At 38.3% G+C, this 21,104-nt stretch overlaps 1 protein-coding gene across 3 annotated transcripts in view; it reads left to right on the top strand.

The window, feature by feature from the left end:
• C15H20orf194 (chromosome 15 C20orf194 homolog) overlaps positions 1–21,104 on the top strand; it is a 147,407-nt gene that overhangs the window by 7,256 nt on the left and 119,047 nt on the right. For all 3 annotated transcript variants that reach the window (XM_036826165.1, XM_036826166.1, XM_036826164.1), the window contains exons 2-3: positions 16,786–16,865; positions 20,907–21,026. In XM_036826165.1, coding sequence (XP_036682060.1) covers positions 16,786–16,865; positions 20,907–21,026 — 200 coding nt within the window. The remainder of the gene's footprint in view (positions 1–16,785; positions 16,866–20,906; positions 21,027–21,104) is intronic.

The following is a 21,104-nucleotide window of genomic DNA, read 5'->3' as shown; positions in this document are numbered from 1 at the left end:
GGGAAAGTTAGCTAATTTGGCATGCTTTTTGCTTTCAACTTGTTTGAAATAATATTAGGTTTATAGATGATTTGTACATATGGTACACAGTGTTCCTATATGGCCTTCACTCTGCTTCCTCTAATGTTAACATGGTGCATTTATGAAAACTAAGAAATTAATATTTGTACCGTACATTAGTTTACTAGGTAAACTTTGTTTACTTAGTACATTTGTTTTTATTTGGAGTTTATTACTCCAGACTTTATTTGCCCAGTCTTTCCACTAATGTCTTTTTTCTATTCCAAGATCCAATCCAGGATTCCACAGTGCATTTATATTTGGCATGCTTTTAATAGTCAGAGAGGTGAGGGAAAGTACTTGTGGATGCCTTTTGAATGAAGACCTGTGAAACTGACTTTACAAAGAGCAGACTGTGTGTGGAAATGCTCAGAGAAATCTGGAGAAAAGGAAGAAAATGGGAAATAATATATTGTTACAGTGGAGCATAGTGACAGACTTTGAAATAACATTTTTCATTTGTGGTGGGTAGCATTTTCTGAAGTTCTCAGATTTAGTTTGTAGAGAGTCTTATATACCCCAATTTGTGAAATATGCATAGACATGAATTGCAATTGGGTACAAGTTTTAACCATTTTAGATAAGGTGACCTGTCAGTTAGGAACCATGTTTGGCAGTTGGTAGAAGATGCTTAACAATAATGACTTAACTTTGAGGTTTACTCTCTCTTGCAAAAGATGTCTGTCTAGAGGAGGGCAGGCTAGGCCTGGTATGAAGTCATCAGGGAACCAGGCCTCTTCTGTGTTTGTATTTAGCAAATGGATTCCATTTTCTCCATAGCTTCATGGTCACAAAATGGCTGCAGGAACTCTAGCTATCCGGTCTGTCAGGCAAGAAGGGGAAAGAAAAGCGGCAGCTTTCCTAGTTGAGTCAGTTCTTTCCCTTCAGAAAACTTTCCCAGAAGCCTCCACCTGATGGCTTTTGCATGTCTCATTGGTCAGCTCTAGAAGCAAAGGAGCTGTGCCAATTGCTGCTCCAAATAAAATTGGGATACTATTGGGTTGGCCAAAAGGTTCGTTTGGTTTTTTCCTTAAGTGGCTCTAGTAGTGCTTAGTTGTCTTTAACTTATTCGAAACAATTTTGTTAGATTGTGTTATGACAGCTGTCATATCAGCATGCATTTAAAAAAAAAACTTATCAGGACTTCCCTGGTGGTGCAGTGGCTAAGAATCCACCTGCCAGTGCAGGGGACACGGGTTTGAGCCCTGGTCCCGGAAGATCCCACATGCCGCGGAGCAGCTAAGCCCGTGTGCCACAACTACTGAAGCCCGCGCGCCTAGAGCCCGTGCTCCACAACAAGAGAAGCCACTGCAATGAGAAGCCTGTGCACCTCAACGAAGAGTAGCCGCTGCTCGCCGCAACTAGAGAAAGCCCGTGCACAGCAATGAAGACCCAACGCACCCATAGGTAAATAAATAAATAAATAAATAAATTTTATTTAAATAAATAAAAAGTTAAAAATGTGTCAAAATTGGTGAATTTTTGTGTAGCCACTTTAAAATTGAAGATGGAAGAAAAAAGCAACATTTTCAGCATATTATGCTTTATTATTTCAAGAAAGGTGAAAATGCAACTGAAACGCAAAAAAAGATTTGTGCAGTGTATGGAGAAGGTGCTGTGACTGATCAAATGTGTCAAAAGTGGTTTGTGAAGTTTCCTGCTGGAGATTTCTCGCTGGACAATGCTCCACGGTCAGGTAGACCAGTTGAAGTTGATAGCAATCAAATCAAGACTTTAACTGAGAACAGTCAACATCATACCACGCGGGAGATAGCTGACATATTCAAAATATCCAAATCAAGCGTTATCCAAATCAAGCGTTGAAAATCATTTGCACCAGCTTGGTTATGTTCGTCGCTTTGATTGGGTCCCACACAAGTTAAGTGAAAAAAATCTTCTTGACTGTATTTCTGCATGCGATTCTCTACTTAAACATAACGAAAACGTTCTGTTTTTAAAACAAATTGTGATGGGTGATGAAAAGTGGATACTGTACAATAATGTGGAATGGAAGAGATCGTGGGGCAAGCAAAATGAACCACCACCAGCCACACCAAAGGCCGGTCTTCATCCAAAGCAGGTGATGTTGTGTATAAGGTGGGGTTGGAAGGGAGTCCTCTATTATGAGCTCCTTCCGGAAAATCAAACGATTAATTCCAACATATACTGCTCCCAGTTAGACCAACTGAAAGCAGCACTCGACAAAAAGCATCTGGAATTAGTCAACAGAAAATGCATAATCTTCCATCAGGATAACGCAAGACCACATGTTTCTTCGATGACCAGGCAAAAACTGTTACAGCTTGGGTGGGAAGTTCTGATTCATCCACCGTATTCACCAGACATTGCACCTTCAGATTTCCATTTATTTTGGTCTTTACAAAATTCTGTTAATGGAAAAAATTTCAGTTCCCTGGAAGACTGTAAAAGACACCGGGAACCTTTGCTCAAAAAGATAAAAAGTTTTGGGAAGATGGAATTAATTATGAAGTTGCCTGAAAAATGACAGAAAGTAGTGGAACAAAATGGTGACTGTGTTGTTCAGTAAAGTTCTTGGCAAAAATGAAAAATGTTTTTATTTTTACTTAAAAACAGAAGGCACTTTTTGGCCAACCCAATATTAGTAAAAAAAAAAAAAAAGGGGGGGTGGAGAATGGATATGGATGAGGCACCTGTTTGTCTCTACCACAGAGAGGTAGCTGTGTGGATTGAAAGTTATATTGCTTAGGATTACTAGTGGCTGTGATGAGCTACATGAAAATGCTGGGAGAAAATTCAAGTCATCGAATAGTTAAATGATGCCAACACATTTCTCAGTCGTGTGTGTGTGTGTGTGTGTGTGTGTGTGTGTGTGTGTGTGTATCCCTTCAGTTTGAGTCACTTTATGGTCACTGGTTAACCATGTATTGGTTATGACGGCAGTAATGTTGCCTTTGCTTTTTCCATTGCAAATTGTTGCTCCAGAAAGGACATCAGTGGGAAAGGACATTTATTGACTTGAGACACATCCTGCCTTCTTGGCTTTCTTCCAAGTCTGTTTTATGGAGGGAATAAATAGTTGCCACTTTAATGCAGGGCCAGCTTTCTTAAGTCCTTAAACCCTTTTCTTAGCAGTCCTGCAGTAGCTCCTTGTAATCAGTATCTGAAGTCTGGATTAATGCTGATATAATAATATGTTGTATTACTCCTGCTGTTGATTTTCCCCCCAATATTTTATTATAAAACTGTTTGGAAGTACAGAAAAGTTGAAAGAACTGTTCAGTGGACATTCATGTATATTCATCCTAGATTCTCTGCTTAATGTATTTGCTCTGTTTGCCTTATCATATAGTCATCCCGCTCTCCATCCATCAATTCATCCTATGTTTTAATGCTTTTCAAAGTGAGTTACAGACATTGGTATGCTTCAACCCTAAACATTTCCTGGGATTGATTTCATAATAGGAAGAATACTCTCTATTTCAAGTGACAGAAACCCAACTCAATAAATTAAAGTAAAAAAGGGAGTGAATGTATTGGCTTACTTGGCTGGAAGGAATAGTGGGGAGATAGACTTGTAGGAAGACCTGTAAGAACTAGGGCCTCAGGAACTGGAACCAAGACTCTGCTATCAAAATAGTTGCCTCTATCTATGTAGCCCGAAATCCACATTCTTCCTGCACTGTGACCCTAGAGGCCATTTCTCTTCTACCTCTAAAATAGGAAATCCCTGGAAAGGACTCCAGCTGACCTGGCTTGCCTCTGGGTGAGTCATGATTGGATGCTGTGGCAGAGAAGGGGCACAGTGTATGTTACCAAGGGAAATGAAAATGGAAAGCATGCTAAGTGAAGTATATACCTCAGAAAGCTTTCCCATTTGTTCTCTCATGCTGGCATAATGCTGGTGTTTGACTAGAAGAGTACAAAGGAGAACTACAAATGCAAAACTCCTAAATAAAATAATATTACAGCCAGCCCTTCACATCCACAGGTTCTGCATCCATGGATTCAACCACCCCAATCAAAAATGTATTTTTTGGGCTTCCCTGGTGGCGCAGCAATTAAGAATCTGCCTGCCAATGCAGGAGACACGGGTTCGAGCCCTGGTCCAGGAAGATCCCACATGCCGCGGATCAACTAAGCCCGTGCGCCACAGCTACTGAGCCTGCACTCTAGAGCCCATGAGCCACAACTACTGAGCCCATGTGCCACAACTGCTGAAGCCCGCACACCTAGAGCCCATGCTCCACAACGGGAGAGGCCACCGCAATCAGAAGCCCGCGCACCACAACAAAGAGTAGCCCCCATTCGCCGCAACTAGAGAAAGCCCAGGTGCAGCAACAGAGACGCAACGCAGCCAAAAATAAATAAATAAATGAAAAAATATATATATATTTTTTTTTAATTTGAGAAAGTTCCAGAAAGCAAAACTTGAATTTGCTGCACACAAGCAACTATTTATATAGCATTTATACTGTATTTACAACTGTTCACTTAGCATTTATATTAGGTATAAGTAATCTAGAGATGATTTTTTTTTTATTTTTGGCTGCACCGTGTGGCATGTAGGATCTTAGTTCCCCAGCCAGGGATCGAACCTGCACCCCGTGCATTGGAAGCCAGAGTCTTAACCACTGGACTGCCGGGGAGGTCCCTAGAGATGATTTAAAGTGTACCGGAGGATGTGCATAGGTTATATGCAAATACTATGCCATTTTATATAAGGGACTTGAGCATCTGCAGATTTTGGTATCTGTGGGGGTCCTGGAACCAATCCTCCATGGATAACAAGGGACAACTGTATAACAATGAAAATTCTAACCACACATGGTTTAGAAGTTATGGGGAAACAGGTACTCTGGTATATTGTAGGTGAACGTTTTAAGAAGACAATTTGGCAAGATCTATCAAAGTTTTAAATGCAGATACCTCTTAACCTGGCACTGCTAGTCTCTACCTTGCAGAAACTTTAGTACTGATGCCAAAGATGGCTATATAAGGTTGTTCAATGAAGCATTGTTTGCTATTTGCAAAAATAATAAAAATCCTGAATGTTCAATTATAGTGTCTGGTTAAATAAAAACAAAAGAACATAGTACAACAGTTTTAAAAATGAGGTTGCGTTCTATTTACTAGCTTGGAAAGATCTTAAGGTACAATGTTAAGTGAAAAAAGCACGTTGCAGAGCAGTTACATATGTCGTTATTATGATTTTATGTAAAACAACTCTCTCCCCAAAAAACTCACCCAAACTATGTGTTACTGAGAGATTCACATCAGATTGTTCACAACAGTTTTTTAAGATGAAGTGATTCAGATTGGTATGAGGATTCACTTTGTAAAACATTCAAAGCACAAAGCATATAGAATATAAGGAGAATTATTCATGTTTTAATTGTTTAATTTTGAAAATCAAAAAGCATAAATTATGGAGGAAAAACAGGCAGAAATAAAATTTTCAAATTTTCTCCTTCATTTCCAGGGAACCAGGATAATAAAACACAAACAAACAAGAAAATATACCTGGCTATGTATACAGTAATTGTTATAAAAGCAATGAGCAGTGAATTAACTATTATGTATAAAATGGAAGATGGGGAGAACAGAGATGATTGTTTAGAATTCAGAAATATTGTATCTGAGGCTAACTTTATTGTCAGGAAATCAGTGAGGTATATCAGGAGAAGTTCAGAGTCAGGGTGCCTGGTCACTCAGGTCCTGGGGCTGTTAATCTTTACTCAGCCTTGTGATCTTGGGCAAACTGCTTCTCTTTGGGTCTTGTTTTCGTCTTGTCATCTGTCATGTCTAGATTTTGAGCCTGAATCCAAGGAAAGTGAGAAATAAAGTATAGTATACAAGCAGCATGTTTGATATAAACAATATTACTGGGTCTGTTGAGTCTACAGGTATTCTAAAGGAGGAACTTTGTAAAGTCGTGGGTGACCACAGGCCATCTACCCAGGATGTGCCAGCTGTGCTCAGGTAGACCTGGAAGCTACAGGGCAGTGCTGTTGCTGGGCTTGGTGTGTGTTTGAAAGTTTCTATCGAAAAAAAGGAAAAAAAGAGTGGGTGGATGCACAACAAACTCATAATGGTGACCTCCGGGGGTGGGGAACAGTGAAGACTTTAGTTTTATATGTCATATTCCATTTTTTTAAATAAAAAAGGATGATAAATTAATATTTTACATAATTCAAAACGGCACTAACATAGGTTAATTCTGGGTGCTGGAAATATGAGTGGTTGTGGTTTTCTTTATACTTACCAGGTGTTTTTTAATAGGTAGCTATTTCAGTAAGTGAAAAGTTTAATGGTTCAGTGACAAACAATAGGCTATGTTCTGGTTAAAAATTAAATTTGGGAAGCAAGAAAATATTCAAAGGAAAAAAGAACTAAATTTAGTTCTACCCATTTGACAAGAAAATACTATGATAATGTTTTACTCTGGGAAGAGGAAGGTCTTTCTACGTTTTATATGCTTTCACTTTGTTTTACTTTTCACTTTATTTATTTCCCAAAATACTTGCAGGGAAAAAAATCCTCTTTTTGCTCCTGTCTTCAGTATTGTCTTGGCTTCCCACTGCAGTAGTTGGGGAGCTGTTTGTTTCCTGGTCACATGACCTGTTAATGCTTTTTGTCACTGGCTGATTCTAAGTGTGAAAGCCCAAGAGCTCTTGGTAACCTTGGTAGTCAGCTAGGGTTGGGCAATGGACCAAAGGACCAACTTAATAAAATATTTGTCGTGTAGAGAATGATTGCAAAATGAATCTTATATTAAACATGAGAAAGTGGGGAGGGACAGGCAACCATTTCCCAGGGAAAGAAGTTTTAATCTTAATCATCTTGCGGCTTAAATTCTGCTACTTCCAAAGTAGTTACTGAGTTACTCCACATGTCCTCCTTACCTCCAGCCCCCAATTTTTATTATGAAAATGTTTGAATAATACAGAAAAGCTGAAAGAATAGTACAATGAATACTCTGTACCCGTCGCTTAGATTCACCAATTTTAACTTTTACCTTATGTGCATTGTCTTTACTTTTTCTTTTCTTTTCATTCTTCTTTTCTGTTAAACGTTTTTCAATTTGCAGGTATAATGACACTTTGCTCCTAAGTACTGCCTCATGACTCTGCAAAGAAAAAGGACATTCTACTTCGTAACCACCATAATATTATCTCAGCTAAGAAAATTAATAGTCAATTTGAATATGCCCTGGATAATAGATAATAATATTATAATAATATATAATATAATTATTACCTATTATACAAGGCATATTCAAATTTCCTCAGATGTCTCATAGATGTTTCCCTGGGTTTTTGTTTGCTTGTTTGTTTGTTTAAATCGAATTAAGGTTCATAAATTGCATTGTCTTATTATTCTTTAATCTCTTTTACATAAGAAGAGTTCTCCCTCTCTGTTCTTTCTGTTTTACATCACATTGGCTTCTTTTAACTTAAAATGTTTTAAATTATGGTAAAATACACATAAAATTTACCATCTTAACTGTTTTAAGTGTACAATTTAGTAGTATTAAGTACTTTCACATTGTTGTGCTACATTCACCAGTATCTATCCACAGAACTCTTCATCTTGCAAAACTGAAACTCTGGTACCTATTAAACAGTAACTCCCCACTCCTTCCCTCTGGCCGGTGGCAACCATCATTCTACTTTCTGTCTTTGTGAATTTGGCTGTTGTAGGTACCTCATAAAAACGGAATCATATAACATTTGTCCTTTTGTGACTGGCTTATTTCACTTATTATAATGTCCTTAAAGTTCATCCATGTTTTAGCGTATGTCAGAATTTCCTGTCCTTTTTAAGATTGAATGATATTCCATTGTATGTATATACCACAGTTTATCTGTGTCCGTAGACACTTGGGTTGCTTCTGCCTTTTGACTATTGCAAATAATGCTGCTATGAACATGGGTGTACAAATATCTCTTTGAGTCTTGCTTTCATTTCTTTGCGGTGTATACCCAGAAGTGGAATTGCTGGATCATATGGTAATTCTGTGTTTAATTTTTTGAGGATCACTGTGCTGTTTTCCTCAGCAACTGCAATATTTTACATTCCCACCAATGGTGCACAAAGGTTCTGATTTCTCCTCATCCTTGCTAAACCTTATATTTTCTGCTTTTTTGATAGTAGCCATGTTAATTTGTGTGGCAGTAATACCTCGTTGTGGTTTTGATTTGCATTTCCCTGATGATTAGTGATATTGAGCATCTTTTATCTTTTCATGTGCTTATTGGCCATTTATGTATCTTCTCTGGAGAAATGTCTATTCATGTTCTTTGCCCATTTTGAGTTGTTTGTCGTTGTTGAGTTATAGAGATTCTTTATGTATTCTGGATATTAGCCTCTTAATAGATATATGATTTGCAAATATTTTCTCCCATTCTGTGGGTTATTTTTTCACTCTGTTAATTGTGTCCTTTAATGAACATAAGTTTTTAATTTTGATGAAGTCTAATTTATGTATCTTTCCATTTGTCATCTGTGCTTTTGGTGTCATTGGAAAATGACAAAAAATCATTGCCAACTCTAATGTCATGAAGCTTTTCCCATATGTTTTCTTCTAAAAATTTTATAGTTTTAGGTTTACATTTAGGTCTTTATTCTGAGTTAAATTTTGTATATGGTGTAAAGTCAGAGTTTGAATTTTTTTTTTTTTTTAATTTGCATGTGACTATACAGTTTTCCCAAAACCATTTGTTGAAAAAACTCCCCTTTCTCAATCCTGGTACCCTTGTCAAAAATCATTTGACCATGAGCACATTATAGTAAGTGAAATAAGCCAGTCACTAAAAGAGTTTATTACTGGGTTCTCTATTCTATTCCATTGTTCTATAATCAGTGGTCCCCAACCTTTCTGGCACCACGGACAGGTTTCGTGGAAGACAGTTTTTCCACGGACCAGGGGTGGGGTGGATGGTTCAGGGGGTAATTAATGTGAGCGATGAGGAGCTGCAGGTGACGCTTTGCTCGCTCACCCGCCGCTCATCTCCTGCTCTGCGGCTGGGTTCCTAACAGGGCGCGGACGCTTACCAGTCCACAGCCCGGGGGTTGGGGACCCCTCTTCTATATGTCTGTCTTTATGCCAGTACCAAACTGTTATGGTTAGCTTTGTAATAACTTTTAAAATCAGGAAGTGTGTCCTCCAGCTTTATCCTTCTTTTTCAATATTGTTTTGTCTATTCTGGGTTCCTTGAGATTACTGTGAATTTTAGGATGGATTTTTCTGTTTCTTCAAAAAAAAGTTTCTGGAGTGGACGGGAGGGATAAATTGGAAGGTGGAGATTGACACATATACACTACTATATATAAAATAGATAACTAATAAGGACCTACTGTATAGCACAGGGAACTCTACTCAATAATCTGTAATGGCCTATAAGGGAAAAGAATCTAAAAAAAAGAGTGGATATGTGTATTTGTATACCAGATTCACTTTGCTGTACACCTGAAACTAACACAACATTGTAAATCAATTATGCCCCAATAAAAATTAAAAAAACATACATATATATATAAAAGTTCCTGGAATTGTGATGGAGATTATATTGAATCTGTAGATTGTTTTGTGTAGTATTGACAGCTTAACAGTATTCAGTGTTCCAATGCATGAACATGAATGTATTTCCATTATTGGTGCCTTCTTTAATTTACTTCAGAAATGTATGAATGATTCAGTTTCTCTGAATCCTCACCAGCATTTCGGTATCGTCACCATTTGTTATGGATATTTTAGCTTTTCTAATAGATGTGTAGTAATATCTCATTGTGGTTTTTAACTTGCATTTCCCTAATGGATAATGATGTTGAACATGTTTTCATGTGCTTATGTGCCATCTCTATATCCACTTTGAGAAAATGTTTTTTCATGCCTTTGGCCTGTTTTCTAATTGGATTTTTTTTTTTACTGTTGAGTTTGGAGAGTTCCTTATGTATTCTCCTTGGTTAGATAAGTGATTTGCAAATATGTTCTCCCAATCTGTAGGTTGTCTTTTCATTCTCCCAACAGGTTCTTTCACAAAGCAAAAGTTTAAAATTTTGATGAAGTCTAATTTATCAAATTTTTAATCGATCATACTTTTGGTATCAAGCCTAAGAACTTCATTAAATCCTAAGCCCTGAATATTTATTCTCTTTTCTTCTGAAGATTTTATAGTTTTACATTAAAAATTTTAAATCTATGATCTATCTTAATTTTTGTGAAAGTTATAAGGTTTAGGTTGAGGTTCATGTTTTTGTCTTTGGATATCCAGTTGTTTCAGCACCATTTATTGAAGAGACTATATTTCCTCTATTGAATCGCTTTCCACCCTTTGTCAAATATTAATTGGCTATATTTTTGTGGGTCTATTTCTGGCTATTTTGTTCCGTTCCATTGATTTATGTGTCTGTCTCTCAGCCAGAACCACAGTCTTGATTACTTTAGCTATATAATAAGTTTTTTAAATTTTTTTGAATTTTATTTTATTTTTTTATATAGCAGGTTCTTATTAGTTACCTATTTTATACGTGTTAGTGTATATATGTCAATCCCAATTCATCCCACCATTGAGAATGATGTTTGCTGTGGGTTTGTCGTATGTGGCCTTTATTATGTTGAGGTAGGGTCCCTCTGTGCCCACTTTCTGGAGAGGTTTTATCATGAATGTGTGTTGAGTTTTGTCAAAAGCTTTTTCTGCATCTATTGAGATGATCATATGGTTTTTATTCTTCAATTTGTTAATATGGTGTATCACATTGATTGATTTGCGTATATTGAAGAATCCTTGCATCCCTGGGATAAATCCCACTTGATCATGCTGTATGATCCTTTTAATGTGTTGTTGGATTCTGTTTGTTAGTATTTTTTTGAGGATTTTTGCATCTATATTCACCAGTAGTATTGGTCTGTAATTTTCTTTTTTTGTACTATCTGTCTGGTTTTGGTATCAGTGATGTTGGCCTCGTAGAATGAGTTTGGGAGTGTTCCTTCCTCTGCAGTTTTTTGGAAGAGTTTGAGAAGCTGTTGTCTAAATGTTTGATAGAATTCACCTGTGAAGCCATCTGGTTCTGGACTTTTGTTTGTTGGAAGATTTTTAATCACAGTTTCAACTTCATTACTTGTGATCGGTCTGTTCATATTTTCTATGTCTTCCTGGTTCAGTCTTGGAAGGTTATACCTTTCTGAGAATTTGTCCATTTCTTCCAGGTTGTCCATTTTATTGGTATAGAGTTTCTTGTAGTAGTGTCTTATGATGCTTTGTATTTCTGTGGTGTCCATTGTAACTTCTCCTTTTTCATTTCTAATTTTACTGATTTGAGTCCTCTCCCTTTTTTTCTTGATGAGTCTGGCTAAAGGTTTATCAATTTTGTTTATCTTCTCAAAGAACTAGCTTTTAGTTTTATTGATCTTTGCTATTGTTTTCTTTGTTTCTATTTCATTTATTTCTGCTCTGATCTTTATGATTTCTTTCCTTCTGCTAACTTTGGGTTTTGTTTGCTCTTCTTCTCGTTCCTTTAGGTGTAAGGTTAGATTGTTTATTTGAGATTTTTCTTGTTTCTTGAGGTAGGCTTGTATAGCAATAAACTTCCCTCTTAGAACTGCTTTTGCTGCATCCCATAGGTTTTGGCTTGTTGTGTTTTCATTGTCATTTGTCTCTAGGTATTTTTTGATTTCCTCTTTGATTTCTTCAGTGATCTCTTGGTTATGTAGTAACGTAGTGTTTAGCCTCCATGTGTTTGTGTTTTTTATGTCTTTTTCCCTGTAATTCATTTCTAATCTCATAGCGCTGTGGGCAGAAAAGATGCTTGATATGATTTCAATTTTCTTAAATTTACTGAGGCTTGATTTGCGACCCAAGATGTGATCTATCCCGGAGAATGTTCTGTGTGCACTTGAGAAGAAAGTGTAAACTGTTTTTGGATGGAATGTCCTATAAATATCAATTAAATCTATCTGGTCTATTGTGTCATTTAAAGCTTCTCTTTCCTTATTAATATTCTGTTTGTATGATCTGTCCATTGGTGTAAGTGAGGTGTTAAAGTCCCCCACTATTGTGTTACTGTCGATTTTCTCTTTTATAGCTGTTAGCATTTGCCTTACGTATTGAGGTGCTCCTATGTTGGGGGCATATATATTTTTAATTGTTATATATTCTTCTTGGATTGATCCCTTGATCAGTATGTAGTGTCCTTCTTTGTCTTTTGTAACATTCTTTATTTTAAAGTCTATTTTATCTGATATGAGTATTGCTACTCCAGCTTTCTTTTGCTTTTTTTCTTTTTTCCATCCCCTCACTTTCAGTCTGTATGTGTCCTTAGGTCTGAAGTGGGTTACTTTTAGACAGCATATATATGGGTCTTATTTTTATATCCATTCAGCAAGCTTGTGTCTTTTGGCTGGAGCATTTAATCCATTCACGTTTAAGGTAATTATCAATATGTACATTCCTGTTACCATTTTCTTAATTGTTTTGGGTTTGTTTTTGTAGGTCCTTTTCTTCTCTTGTGTTTTCCACTTAGAGAAGTTCCTTTAACATTTGTTGTAGAGCTGGTTTGGTGGTGCTGAATTCTCTTAGCTTTTGCTTGTCTGTAAAGCTTTTGATTTCTCCGTCGAATCTGAATGAGATCCTTTCTGGGTAGAGTAATCTTGGTTGTAGGTTCTTCCCTTTCATCACTTTAAATGCATCATGCCACTCCCTTCTGGCTTGTAGAGTTTCTGCTGAGAAATCAGCTGTTAACCTTATGGGAGTTCCCTTGTATGTTATTTGTTGTTTTTCCCTTGTTGCTTTTAATAATTTTTCTTTGTCTTTAATTTTTGCCAATTTGGTTACTATGTGTCTCGGTGTGTTTCTCCTTGGGTTTAGCCTGCCTGGGACTGTCTGCGCTTCCTGGACTTGGGTGGCTGTTTCCTTTCCCATGTTAGGGAAATTTTCGACTATAATCTCTTCAAATATTTTCTTGGGTCCTTTCTGTATTCCTTCTGGGACCCCTGTAATGCGTATGTTGGTGCGTTTAATGTTGTCCCAGAGGTCTCTTAGGCTGTCTTCATTTCTTTTCATTCTTTTTTCTTTAGTCTGTTCTGCAGCAGTGAATTCCACCATTCTGTCTTCCAGGTCGCTTATCCGTTCTTCTCCCTCAGTTATTTTGCTATTGATTCCTTCTAGTGTATTTTTCATATCATTTATTGTATTGTTCACCTCTGTTTGTTTGTTCTTTAATTCTTCTGGGTGTTTGTTCTCTCATTCTTCTAGGTCTTTGTTAAACATTTCTTGCATCTTCTCAATCTTTGCCTCCATTCTTTTTCCAGGGTCCTGGATCATTTTCACTATTGTTATTCTGAATTCTTTTTCTGGAAGGTTGCCTGTCTCCACTTCATTTAGTTGTGTTGCTGGGGTTTTATCTTTTTCCTTCATTTGGTACATAGCCCTCTGCCTTTTCATTTTGTCTGTCTTTCTGTGAATGTGGTTTTTGTTCCTCGGGCTGCAGGATTGTAGTTATTGTTGCTTCTACTGTCTGCCCCCTGGTAGATGAGACTATGTGCAAGCTTCCTGATGGGAGGGACTGGTGGTGGGTAGAGCTGGGTGTTGCTCTGGTGGGCAGAGCTCAGTAAAACTTTCATCTGTTTGTCTGCTGATGGGTGGGGCTGAGTTCCCTCCCTGTTGGTTGTTTGGCCTGAGGCGACCCAGCACTGGAGACTACAGGCTCTTTGGTGGAGCTAATGGCAGATTCCGGGAGGGCTCATGCCAAGGAGTACTTCCCAGAACTTCTGTTGCCAGTGTCCTTCTCCCCCCGGTGAGCCACAGCCATCCCCCACCTCTGCAGGAGACCCTCCAAGAATAGCAGGTAGGTCTGGTTCAGTCTCCTGTGGGGTCACTGCTCCTTTCCCCTGAGTCCTGATGCACACACTACTTTGTGTGTGCCCTTCAAGAGTGGAGTCTCTGTTACCCCCAGTCCTGTCGATGTCCTGCAAACAAATCCCACTAGCCTTCAAAATCTGAGTCTCTGGGAATTCCTCCTTCCTTTGCCAGATCCCCAGGTTGGGAAGCCTGACGTGGTACTCAGAACCTTCACTCCAGTGAGTGGACTTCTGTGGTATAATTGTTCTCCAGTTTGTGAGTCACCCACCTAGCAGTTATGGGATTTGATTTTATTGTGATTGTGCCCCTCCTACTGTCTCATTATGGCTTCTCCTTTGTCTTTGGTTGTGGGGTATCTTTTTTGGTGAGTTCCAGTGTCTTCCTGTCGATGACTGTTCAGCAGTTAGTTGTGATTCCAGTGCTCTCGCAAGATGGAGTGAGTGCCCGTCCTTTTGCTCCGCCATCTTGAACCTGTCTCTGTAATAAGTCTTGACATCAGGTAGAGTGATTTCTCCCACTTTATTCATTTTCAGAAAAGTTTTAGCTATTCTAGAATGTTCCTTTGCCATTCCATGTAAGTTTTAGAGTAATCTTTTCTATGTCTACAAAAAATCTTGCTGGGATTATGATAGGAATTGTGTTAAACTTGTACACTAATTTGAGGAGAATTGACATCTATATTATGTTGAGTCTTCCAGTCTGTAAATACGTCTCTCCACTTACTTATATCTTATTTGGTTTCTTTAATCAGTGTTTTGTAGTTTTTAGCATGTAAGTCCAGTGCATGTTTTGTTAGATATATATTTAAATGATACTGTATTTTTTTTTTTTTAAGAAATTCACGTTCTTTTATTTATTTATTTATTTATTTATGACTGTGTTGAGTCTTCGTTTCTGTGCGAGGGCTTTCTCTAGTTGTGGCAAGTGGGGACCACTCTTCATCGCGGTGCGCGGGCCTCTCACCATTCGCGGCCTCTCTTGTTGCGGAGCACAGGCTCCAGACGCGCAGGCTCAGTAATTGTGGCTCACGGGCCCAGTTGCTCCGTGGCATGTGGGATCTTCCCAGACCAGGGCTCGAACCCGTGTCCCCTGCATTGGCAGGCAGATTCTCAACCACTGTGCCACCAGGAAAGCCTGATACTGTATTTTTAATTTTGGTTTCTGTGTGTTCATTTATACAGTTGGTTTTTATATGTTGAGCTTGTGACTTTGTTGAATTCACTTATTAGTTCTCAGATTTTTTTTTTTTGTAGATTCTGTGAGATTCCCTGCATAGGTCATTATGTCATCTGCATATAGCGATGGTTTTATGTCTTCCTTTTCTATGTTTATGCCTTTTATTTCCTTTTTTTTTTTTTTGCCTTATCGCATTGGCTAGAACTTCCAGTATTATGTTGAATCGGAGTAATGAGAGCAGACATCTTTTTCTTGTTCCTCATTTAGTCTTTCACCGTTAAGTATATTCCAAACTTTGCTTTGGAGGTTTTTTGTAGATGTTCTTTATCAAGTTGAGGAAACTCTATTTCTGGTTTTCTAAGTGTTTTTATTATGAATGGGTGTTGAATTCTGTTAGATGATTTTTCTGCATCAATTATATGGTTGTGTGATTTTTTTTCTTCTTTAGCCTGATGGATTATATTTATTGATTTACCAGTAGTGAAACAGCCTTGCATCCCTCTTGGTCATGATGTACAATTCGTTTTGTATGTTTTTGAATTCTATTTGCTAATATTTTATTGAGGATTTTTATATCTATATTCATGGTAGATATTGATCTGTAGGTTTCTATTTTTTGGTGCTATCTTTGGTTTTGGTATTAGGTGGAAGACTGTGAACATCTTGAGGGAAGACAGTGATAATGACCACTAAGTCAAGGACTTGGGGTATGGGGACATCAGAAAGAATCCAGGGGGGGAAAGAGAATCCAAGGAAGGGAAGTGGTGTTGTTTGACTGGAAATACTATTGCTTGGGTGAGTGTAGAGCAGTGTACCGGAACAGAGTGGTGAGGATGAAATCTGATTGTTATGGATGGAACAGTTACTGTAGTTGGTTTGTGGAGGATCTTAGATAATAATGATATGGTAGGGCTGGGAATATGTTTACTGTAGGGGAAAAAAATTAATATAGGAGTGTTAGGGAATGAATACTGGAGACAGATCTTGGACCTGAAGGTGATGTGGACAGACCCTGTGGAAAGATCAGTCTCAAGCAGGAAAGTGACCAGCTCTCTCTCGGACTTCTGGGAAGGAGGAGGGATTGATATGGAAAGCATGGGGTCCTTAGAAGTGATATTAATGTCTGGTCGTGTCTCTTCTTATGCTTTGTTTGGGAGGAAGGGCATATGCCTAAAACCAATGGAATCAGAGATCTGCACAGAAATGGGACCAAGTACCATCTACTGACACTCTCTGATGATGATACATCAGAGCTTCCTTTAGGTCCTTAGGCCAGTTTTTGGTTTTTATCTGTTTGTTTTTTGGTTTGTTTTTAACAGACCAATGATGACCACAGTTAGGACAGATAAGTGTAGAAACTCTTCCTTGATTAAACTTCAAAATTGAGAAGTCATTGGAAGTCCTTCTGGTCAGCTGCTCAGTTCTAATCCTGTCCAACATTCATCATGAGAGGGCCTTTGGCTCCATCCTTTGTTGAGCCAGAGAGCCACTGACCATCGGTTTATAATCAGCAGTTCAGACTTAGTCTTCAGACCACTTCTGCATAATCTCTTCCAAAAAATAGAAAAAAAAAGAATACTCCCTAATTTCTTGTTATGATTCTGATACCAAAGTCAGACAAGGACCAGTTTCCATCCCTAGCAGTCGTTCTCTTCTTCATGCCTTCATGTGCTGGCACTCAGGAAGCTGATTTCTGTTCTTATTGCAGCTGCAGTCGACTCCGCCAGGTTCAGAGCATCCTGACCCAGAGCAGCAAGTCTCAACCCGACGGGATCCTCTGCATCCTAGGTCAGTGCTTTTAACAAGGTGGGACTCAGGGCTGGGGCAACTTGGCTTCTGTTCACAGGAAGATATAATAATAGTATCATCACTGTGAGATAAGCTGTGAGTTAGTATTCTTCTCCCAGCTTTTGTTCCCCTGAGATCTGTTGCTGTTTTAATGAGGTCAGGTGAGATATCAGTGAGATAGGGGGCCTGTACCACAGAGCAGGCACTTTGTACATGTTATCTCATTTCTCCTCACAGCAACCTTACAAGAAGCAGTGTTGTCCCTTTTTTACAGAGGAGGAAACTGAGACTCTGGGAGATCAAACAGACTTGCTCAGGGCCATAGAGTGGCAGAATTGGGCATTTATTTGTTCTTTAACACTGTTTTTATTATGAAAATACATCATATAATTTAAAAATTAAGACATTACACAAATAATAATGAACAAAATTTTCTAATCATCCCAGTTTCCCAGTCCCACTCCCCAGAGATAATATCAACCGTATTTTTTTTTTAACACAAAAGGGAACATTTTATGTATATTGTTGTTAATCTAACTGAAAATTTTTCACTTGATAAGTATATCTTGGAGCTTTTTCTATGTCAGGTCAATCTCCTTCTTTATCTCACTTTCATTTACATTCACAGTATTGAGTCATAAAACTTGCTTAGCTCAGGTTGTTTGTCTGTCAACCACCCAATTTCCTTCCCAGAAGCGAACCACTTTCTTGTTTGTCCTTCCTCAGATAGTCTATGCATAATTTTATTTTTTCACTTAATAGCACTTGCATTTAAACTTACGATAGGCAGTGGGCAGAGTGATTAAAAACGTGCACTCTGGAGCCAGGCAGGTTTTGGGTTTGAATCTTGGCTTCATCACTCACTTAGCCAAGAGACATAGTTTATGGTGGGCCTAGAATTCCAGTCAAATGCTGAAACAACACTCACTGGATTCTCTTTCCAGCTGCAGCCATCAAGGGTGTGGGGGCTGTCTTTGCCATGAATTTACTTATGAATAAAATCACCTGTTTGTTACTGGACTTATGCTATTATTTCTGTTAGTTAAGGCTCAACCTAGTAAAAATAGGCAGCATAAAATTGATCATGTGGGCTACTTGAATATAGAATACTAAAGGATTGAGGAAAAGGTCAACTTATAAGAATATCACGAGACCATATATATATATATATATATATATATACATATATATATATTTTTTTAATGAAAACACAAATGTTGCAGAAATTGATGTTTGAAGTTGGGTGTGAAGATTGAGGTAAAAACTTAATAAACCTTCAGGACAGGGACTTCCCTGGCGGTCCAGTGGTTAAGACTATGTGCTTCTGATGCAGGGGCCGTGGGTTCCATCCCTAGTCAGGGAACTAGGGTCCCACATGCTGCGTGGTGCGGCCAAAAAAAAAAAAAAAACCTTCAGGACAGCTGAATGTGAAACAGCTGTATGTGAACGTGAAGCAAGAAATCAGTGAGGCACTTGTATGTTTTTAAACAGCTTCTGGGGTTTAGTGAATTCTGCTTTTTTGGGTAATTAGGGTTATCATAGCATCTCATGGTTGGTTGGTTGGTTTAATCTAGCCTTCTAGCCTCAACAGTATCCTTCTGAGCAACTCTGGCTCAACTCCCTCCACTTTGGCATTTTTCATTTAGTTATTATGGTGTAGGAGATGTTCTCACTGAATTTCTGCTAACCTTTTTTTAAAAACAGCTTTATGGTGGTATAATTCATGTATAGTAAACTGCACATATTTAAAGTGTACGATGTGATAAGTTTTGACATATGTGAAATCCCTCTTTTGGGATTTTTCTTATGTTTTTCTCATGCTTAGACTGGGGTTATGGATTTTGGAGTGCAAGACCAATGAAGTAACATGCCATTTTCATCACACGATATCAAGGATACATACTAACAACAAGACTTTTCACTGTTTATATTGACTTTGATCACTTGGCTAAGATAATATTTGTCAGGTTCTGCATTGTAAAGTACTCTCCCCACCCCTCCTTCCATATTGTCCTCTTTGGAAGGAAGTCACTATGAGCCCACACTTAAGGAGTCGGGATTATGCTCCATTGCCTTGAGGAGGGTAGTGTCTACATAAATTATTTGAAATTCTTCTGCATGGGATATTTGTCTCTTCTCCCCCATTTATTTATTTATTCAATCGTTTGTTTGTATGTCTTCATGGAGATTTATTTTATACTTTGAGTTAAAATCCAGTACTACTTCATTTATACCTTAGGTTATAATCTACTACTACTTCAAATTGTTCCAGCTTTGGCTGTTTGGGGCTCTTTCAGTTGGTTCCTACATCCCTCCCTTTGATATGTCACCATAAAAGTTATAGTTTGTTTAGTACTTCTGTACTTTCTGACACTATAAGATGCTCCAGTCTTATTTTGTATATTACCTGCTTCAGTCCTAGAATCAGCCATTTCTCTAAGGAGCCCTGATTTCTTTTATTGGAGAAAGGTATTAGAAACCAAGATCTGGGGACTGGGTATGCTCTTTGCTACTGGGATGTCATTGCTTTTAGGCCCTCTCAGCTGACAAAGTAAGGAAATATATGTGTGTACCTTAAGTGGTGTATATATATACATCTGTATATGTTATGTAACTGTCTCTACTGTATTAAGCTAAACATGAATTCATATTAGTGCTTCTAGCTCTAACCCATTACTACATGGATCATTCTAGCTTCCTTCTCTTGCTTATCTGTAAACTTCCACTCCACCAGTGAGAAACTTGGCACCTACTGTCTACCATCCATTTACTTGTTTAATTCCAGTATGCATATTTAGCAGTATCAGATTTGTAGTCCAAAATTCCCCCATGGGAAACAACTTTATTAACTAGAGTATGGTGGTTACATATAGTATCTTTTGCCTTTAATTTTACATGGTCAGTCTTTTTAATGTTAGCATTTTTTGTGGCAGTTTATGTAGCTGGAATCCTTAGCAGAGGACATGCTGCCCAGTCCACTGGTTATTTTTAACTCTGTAGCCCTTTCTACTTCAGGCCTTATGTAGGCCAGGTCATTTCTGCTTTTGATTCTTTTTCATCTTTCTTCACTAAAGTGTTGAATGGCATAAAAGAGGGCTGTGCTGCTCTGATCTAGCTGAGAAAGTAATCTTCCCATATTTGAAGTCCCCTACCACAGGTGGTCCCTAAGCCCCTCTGGTCTGAATGCCCATTACTTTTCACTGGTCTGAATAACAACTGGCAGTCCTGTTTCCCAGGCTCCAGCCATATTTCCATTCTTGGAGCTTCTTCTGCCCCAACCCCTTCCTCTTAGCCTCACGTAGCCAGCTGCCTCCTGCCCTTGACATGTCCCTCTTGCCCAGAGTCATAGCTCTGGGCCTTCACAGATATCCAGGAACCAGGTAGTATATGTGCCTGTGGCATTGAAAGGCAGTTGTGAAGGCAGTATTTAATTTCCTTTTTATTAGTCTCTGACCCAGCCCTACTAGACTGTAAGACCATTTGTAGGCATGTTTACTACATGCTTCAGCACCCAGCAGAGTGCTAGGCCTTGGGCCTGATAAATATTTGTGAAATGATGGATGTCTGCGGTTTCATTCACTTGTCCTCTTTTTACTTCTTTGAGTTCTTTTCAAACCACCTTAATCCTCCTTTATTTAATTCCACGTGTTTTGGTAAAGGTCTCTTTGAGAAGAGAATACTTTTCTGATGCCTATTCCTATTCTAACTGAAAGTATTAAAAAATTTTAGCCAACTATGGCAGGACTTGGACTATATTTTCTGGTTCCTTCTATCCTCAAGAATTGCTTTTGATTAAATTAACAGCTTCTATGTTCTGTGATGTTTGACTGTCTCAACTATATAGATCTTGAATCCATGTAAGAGTACTTGATGCTGAGGCCTGCTTCTTTGAGTTGTTTAGTTTGGCTTCTGGCACAAAACTGGTCTGAGGTGCTGCCTTTAACTTAACCATTAGGGTTTTGCTGAGCAGGGGCAAACTGTTGGGACTCATATGCTCCCCGTAGTACAGTACAGCTGATCAGAGCCTTTTTTGCCTTGCAGGAATCGATAGCAGGTACAATGAAGGCTGCAGAGAGCTGGCAAATTATCTTCTGTTTGGTTTGTACAATCAGAATACCAGTGATTTTGAGAAAACAGGGTTTTCTGAAGAAGTTCTAGATGGTAAGTATATATTGGTGAACTCTGTGTGAGAGAGGAGTAAGTGATTTAGTACTTTGGATTCTTATTTCATGGCCTTTT

Source organism: Balaenoptera musculus, chromosome 15 (genome assembly GCF_009873245.2).
Source record: "Balaenoptera musculus isolate JJ_BM4_2016_0621 chromosome 15, mBalMus1.pri.v3, whole genome shotgun sequence".
Classification (NCBI taxonomy): Eukaryota; Metazoa; Chordata; class Mammalia; order Artiodactyla; family Balaenopteridae; genus Balaenoptera; species Balaenoptera musculus.
This window is presented reverse-complemented; position numbering and strand designations above follow the sequence as displayed.